The sequence below is a fragment of the Austrofundulus limnaeus genome, unplaced genomic scaffold, assembly GCF_001266775.1.
Source record: "Austrofundulus limnaeus strain Quisiro unplaced genomic scaffold, Austrofundulus_limnaeus-1.0 Scaffold35, whole genome shotgun sequence".
NCBI lineage: Eukaryota > Metazoa > Chordata > Actinopteri > Cyprinodontiformes > Rivulidae > Austrofundulus > Austrofundulus limnaeus.
In genome coordinates, this window is record NW_013952437.1 from 1240956 (window position 1) to 1247210 (window position 6255).

Here is a 6255-nt window from a genome sequence, read left to right on the forward strand (position 1 = left end):
TCTGACGTGACATGTTCGTACGAACCCTTTGTACGAACAAAAGTAAGAGAAATTTAGGATAAGAATACGAACATGTTCTTGCATGAGGCCCATTGATTCCTAACACATATGGGAGTGAACAAATTGAGCTAGATGTGTATTTAAAAAATGGGCATTACCTACAGTAACTGGAGTCAACTATGTTTGTCTGTTACCAAAATATCTCACAAACTATTGGACATCAGTGCTTGGGATGTGTGTTAAGCATCACTCTCAGCTACTTTCACACTAAATTTTAGGTCAATACCAGTAAAACTGAGTTAAAACCATATTTGTATTGACTACGGCTGATTAGCCGGTGATGAACACCTGCAGCCGAGGATTTATTATATTTTGCAGACTCACGGAGTGTATTTATTAATATAAAACTGCAAATTGATGATAGGGTCGAAACAACCGTGAGTGTTGGTTTTACGCTTCTCTTGATCCTGCATCAGAGCATGAACACCAGCTGATGAAATTTATACATCAAAATATTTGGCAATTTATACTTTTTAAGATACACTGCCTGGCCCAAAAAAAAAAAAAACAGTTACACACTCTAATATCTCGTTGGACCGCCTTTAGCTTTGATTACGGCCACACATTTGCTTTAGCGTAGTTTGGATGAGCTTCTGCAGTGCCACCAGATTTATTTCCATCCAGTGTTGTATTAATTCTTCACCAAGATCTTGCATTGGTGATGGAAGAGCCTGACCGCTGCGCAATCTTCTCCAGCACATCCCAAAGATTCTCAGTGGACTCTGTGGAGCCAGTCCATGTGTGAAAATGATGCTCCCTGAACCACTCTTTCACAATAAGAGCCCGACGAATCCTGACATTGTCATCTTATATGACTGTGCCATCAGGGAAGAACAAAAATCCATTGATGGAATAACCTGTTCATTCAGTATATTTAGGTGTTCAACTGACCTCATTGAGCACATACTGTTGCTGAACCTAGACCTGACCAACTGCATCCGTCCAGGTGGACACTTTCTTTGGCCTGGCAGTGTATTTAGCTTATTTGTCCATTTTTGTCTTATTGAAAATGAATAGAGTCTTTAAAGCATTCTTAAAACCCATGAAAATGTTCATAAATCTTTACTGTACATTTTACCTTCAGTTATGGTTCTGCTTTGTGTGCCTTTGTCTTTTATATAGCGCATTTTAGCTTTTTCTGCCTTTTTTAAGCTTTGTTGTTTCTTTCAGCTGCTTTCTGCCAATTTCAGCTGTTTTCAGCTGCTATTCAATTCAAATTCAAAAATGCTTTATTGATCCCAGAGGGAAATTAGGTAATGGTTTGTAGCTAATTTGAGGTTTTACAGCTAAATTCTTTTTCAAATCTTTCAGAAGCTGTATTTTTGCAAGAAATGCAAATTCTCTAGTGCACAGTTAAGTTCCTATTTTCACTCCGTTCTACACTTGTCCTGATATTTCTGATATTGTACTTCACTCAAAAGTTATGTAACGGAATTCAAACAGGTTACATGATGTGTTGTCCTCACAGAGTTTGTGGCGGCTGCTGTTCGCTCTCATTTTGACGACTGTCCAGACTCCCACCAACACTTCTGCTTCCACGGCACGTGTCGCTTCCTGATTCTGGAGGAGACGGCTGCGTGTGTGTAAGTTAAACCCTGCCGGCGAGGTTTCAGCTTTGAAAGGAAAAAGAAAAGATCAATGCTTGTAAATTCCACACATGGAAACATTACGTCTCGCTAACTTTATCAGATGTGCCGTGGTTGTTTTGTGTAATCTATGTGAGCTCTTGTGCGCTTTTTAATAACTCTAGAGCTGTGGTTTATGTTGGAACAAAATGCTGCCATCTGTCCACAGAGGCAAGAATAAGATCTTTAGATCTAATGGTGTAACTCGTGATTGATGACTTGACTTGGGGGGGGGGGGTGGCTACGGTTTCTGAATTTAAAATGCCTTTCAGAATAAAGTGCAGGTAAAGATAAGAGACTACACTGCTTCAATCCAAATAAGAGAAAAACAACATACTGTTCCTGTGGAAGCAGCAGAAAACGGTGCTTACAAAATTAAACATAGCCTATTTTCAACCCTTTCAGCCCACGAGACTATAACTTCAAGCTGCATTTAACCTGAACGAGCTCCTGACGGGTTTTCCTCTCTGTGCTGCAGGTGCCACCCAGGTTTCGTGGGGTTGAGGTGCGARCACGCAGACCTGCTCGCTGTGGTGGCCACCAACCACAGGCAGCAGGCTGTCGCTACCGTGCTGGTGCTGTGTGTGATCGGCTGCGTTCTCATCATGGTGTTGTGTTCCTTCTTACAGTAAGTTGTTGAACTTTTAGCGTCACCGCTGGCGATCAGCTGCAGAGTTGTTGTTTTTTTTTTAAGAACGTGAAGCCCTGGAGGTCTGCTGCATTTCAATTTCCTCCTCCTTTTCTCTTCTGCAGTTGCTGGTGGAGGCAGGACTGTCGGAGGCGGAGTCGTGCACATCTYTATGTGACGGAAAAGAACGCCGCATCCTGCTATCCACCGGAGAGTGGTAAGCGTCTCTGCTTTTGCCAGSGTGAGTCAAAAGTCACAGGACACCCTTTTCTTTCAGAAGGAAACGGGAAAATGACACGAGAATACTCCAGCCTTTTTTTAAGGCTATGTCCAGTACATGGCTGCCATGATATAGGGTTAGTTTTCCAAAGATAGACCCCATCATCTTTTGCTGGAGTATTCAATATGTTATTTTCCAGTTAATTTCTAAAATGAAAGGGTGTCCTGTGACTTTCGACTCACCCTGTATATTATCAGAAACCCGTTTCCTGAAATAATCAACAATAGTCTGAACAAAATATTACACTTTTATAAAATTCTCAATCAGAAACTAAAATGAAGTCAACTTATTTTAATTATTTGAAATATGTATGTTTTGAAAGATACAGTTAAGAGAAGTTTGTGTGAGTTTTTCCTCCAGACTTAAAAGAAATAAGACTTAAAGGAAATAAKTGAAAGGTTGATCATTTCATTATATTTATATTAGATGACATTTCTGCGCAGTGTTGTGAATGAACTTGTTTTTAGACTGATTTTTTTTATTATTTTTCAGTGGTTTGACGTGACATTTCGTTTGAGCTCGAGCTTTTTGGCATCACATCACACATTTCTCATCTATGTGGCCCAGCGACCCTCAGGATTGAATAAAAAAAAGACAGAACTCAAAGCAACGTGGCTTTGCTTCAACGTGACACAGTTGAGCTTCTTTAATACAGGAGGTGAGATGCTTTGTTACATTTTTTTGTCCACAAACTGGGACRTTTTGGACAGCAGCGAACGATGGATGTGTGTACTTTTTGTTCTTTTGTGTTTTTGTGGAAAACTRCTCAGAACTGCAACAAACAGTCTGAACCTCTGAAAGTGAAGATGCTGACAAACCCTGCAGTGGAGGAACGCTGCGTGACTGTTTTTTTTTTTTTTGTTACTCGCTCCAAGGACATGAGGAATTCTCTGCAAGGCCATTAATCCTGACAAGATGCTTTAAAAAAATTCCACGATTGATTTGATTTTTGACAACGATCACTCATTTACATATCCCAGAAGATCACAATTCCTATTTTTGTCTTTTATTACCTTTACACGTTTTTCTTCTTAGAACCCTGCGAGCACAGAGGACTTTTTTATTACCTGACGGTGGGAAAAACCGATGCTTTAAAAGTATTTTAGTGTCTGTTTGTTTTAAACTAGAATCTCACTTCACCTGATAAAAGTAGAAATTGTTGATCTGCTCTGACTGCATTTTGCATTTCCTGGACTTTAAACATCATTTATTCTTAYATACAAAAACTTGGAACTGTTCTCCATCACTGTGACTGATTATTTGTCAATTTTTTAAACTTTTTTTTTAAATTCCTGAACTGTACTTGAACATGACTTTTTGAATCAGAGGTCTTTGTTTTGGATTTACAAGCTGTAACTTATACATGCACATCTTGGGTGGCCACGTTTTTCTCTTGCTACTTCATTTGTGCACATTTTCTACAAAAAAACTAAAAACTAAAAAAAAAAACAAACAAACAAACAAACAAAAAAAGCATACTTACTGCTTAATTGTATGAATATATATTTAATAAAACCGTACACGCTGCACAATGGTGTCACTTGGAAACAGAATGCATCCACGTGTGGAGATGCCAGATCCTAGGACTAACTCTGATGCGTGCTCTTAAACTGCAGCTCGTATTTTTAAAGCGACAACAGAAATCTGAAGAATTGTAGCGAGAACTTTTAAAGGAAACAAACCTCTGATTGCTTAAAAAAATGATCTGGAGTGAAGGAATTTAAAATATTTACTTATGTATGCTTTGTGATTAAAAAAATGTATGGATATAATCAATTTGATGGTATTTGCATGCCAAATAACTGAGAAGATAAAAGTTTACAGGATCTGGTTTTTGCTTTGTTGACATTATTATACTGATGTAAACTTTTTGAACTGCTTGGAGTGTTTAAAAAAATCCCCTGAAAAGACCTTAATGTTCTTTATGTTGTCGCAGCTGGAAAGCTGTTTGCTTTCCAATGAAAGATTAAAAATGCAAATGTTTGTGTGTGTTCTTTTTAAACCAAGCTCATTCTTTGCTGCTTCTTCGGATCCTCGCGTGACTCTCTTCTCACGTCTGAAGCTCACTTTCCCGATGCTCTACGCTCCTCTTCCTCTGAATATTTGAAGAGGCAGAAACGATGAGATGAAACCCTGAACCTCGGGGCACGTTTTCTATTTAAAAAAATTCCTGAGTGCTTTTATAGCTGAAGGAAATGATTTGGCCCTCTTCTTCTTCACGTCACAGATTTGTAAAGCATTTGTTCTTGGCACGAGGCTGTAGCCCACACTGTCTTCCTGTTTGCGTTTTTTTTAATTTGATTGCACGTCTTTGCGTTGATTTCTCCCTTTTCTAAAGTGAGGTTCCTCTTCCTTGTTGTCTGTCAGAAAGGCTTCGTTGGAAAATCCCATTATGTCAGCAATTGGATTTCTGTGGAGCCCTTTAGAGCCGCCTGGCTGAGCGACTAAACCAGCTTTGAATTAAGCAGCTCTTGTGGTTGCATTTCTAAAGATAAACTACATGACAGACAACAGCTCATTGACGGGGAAATGAATTAAATAATGTTGAAAAGCGATCCGTTTGTGTTTAATGGACACCAAGATGAAGAAAGTTTTAATTTTCACTGTAAAAATCCAGTTACGTTTTAAATGAATCTGAAAAGGTGCCGGGCCTGATTCTCCACAACAGTCTGGAGTAACGATTTGGATTTTTAGGCCTCTTGAGACTTTTTCTGCTCTCTAGACTCTACTTCTTTACTTTGTTTTTTTTTTTTTTTTGGTTCCTTTTGATCCACAGACCAACAACCGCACTATCAGCTTCTGACCAGATGGTTTAAAATAAGCGTATTTACCAAAGCATTAGGCTTAAGCAATCCGGATCTATTCCTACTTCTTAGTACCAAAACAAATCATTAGGAAAGATCAAAGCTGAGTGGCTGCAGTTAAAAGGACCGTTCATCCTGTGACCCTGCAGGAAGTGGGACGTCCTGAGAGACACTTTGACAGAGTATTCACACCGATCCTGAGTTTTTTTTTATTCTGATAATATATGATCATATTTAGAAATCATTCCCAATTTATGTCTCTGACTAAAATTGTTGCTTTTACTTGTACCATATTGCCTTTAAGCACAAATTATAAAAACTTATAATCTTTGGTTAAATGTTGTTGGAGGGAATCTTTTATGTTAACCAGTGGTTTCCATCTCTGCATTGCATTAATTTATTTTGTATTTTCCAAGTTACATCAATAAAGAAATTTCAAATGATATGCATCACAAAGATGTTTTTTTTTATTAAGGTTACAGCCACCTAAAATGCATGGCTTTGATTTGGACCTTTCACAAAAATACAGTACATTTATTATACATAATTTCAGTGTTTGTGTAAAAGGTCTTTAAAAGGTTTTTCATGTGAGTAGTTAATGGAGTTTGAATGTTTCATTGAATACTGTATGTGTTAAGTGACTTTCCTTTAAAGAAAAACAGCATTCCTTTGGAAACTACAGTGAATGAACTGAAAATGAATGAAAAATCAGCCAATGTTTAAATACATTTATAAATAACATTGAAACCAAATAAGAACAAAAGAGTGGTGGATCAAACTTTGTATTTAGTATGCATTGTATATGTATTTGTACGTTTTTTTTAACTCTGACTCATATTTGTGTGTGTGTGTGTGTGT

At 37.9% G+C, this 6255-nt stretch overlaps 1 protein-coding gene across 1 annotated transcript in view; it reads left to right on the forward strand.

Annotated features, from left to right (window-relative positions):
* Positions 1-4576, forward strand: part of tgfa (transforming growth factor, alpha) — a gene marked incomplete at its 5' end in the record, with an annotated part of 9760 nt that extends 5184 nt beyond the window's left edge. Inside the window, 4 exon segments of the mRNA XM_014006278.1 lie at positions 1529-1643; positions 2164-2313; positions 2439-2530; positions 3086-4576. Coding sequence (XP_013861732.1) covers positions 1529-1643; positions 2164-2313; positions 2439-2530; positions 3086-3093 — 365 coding nt within the window. The 3' untranslated portion in view covers positions 3094-4576.
* Positions 4577-6255: the final 1679 nt, after the last annotated feature.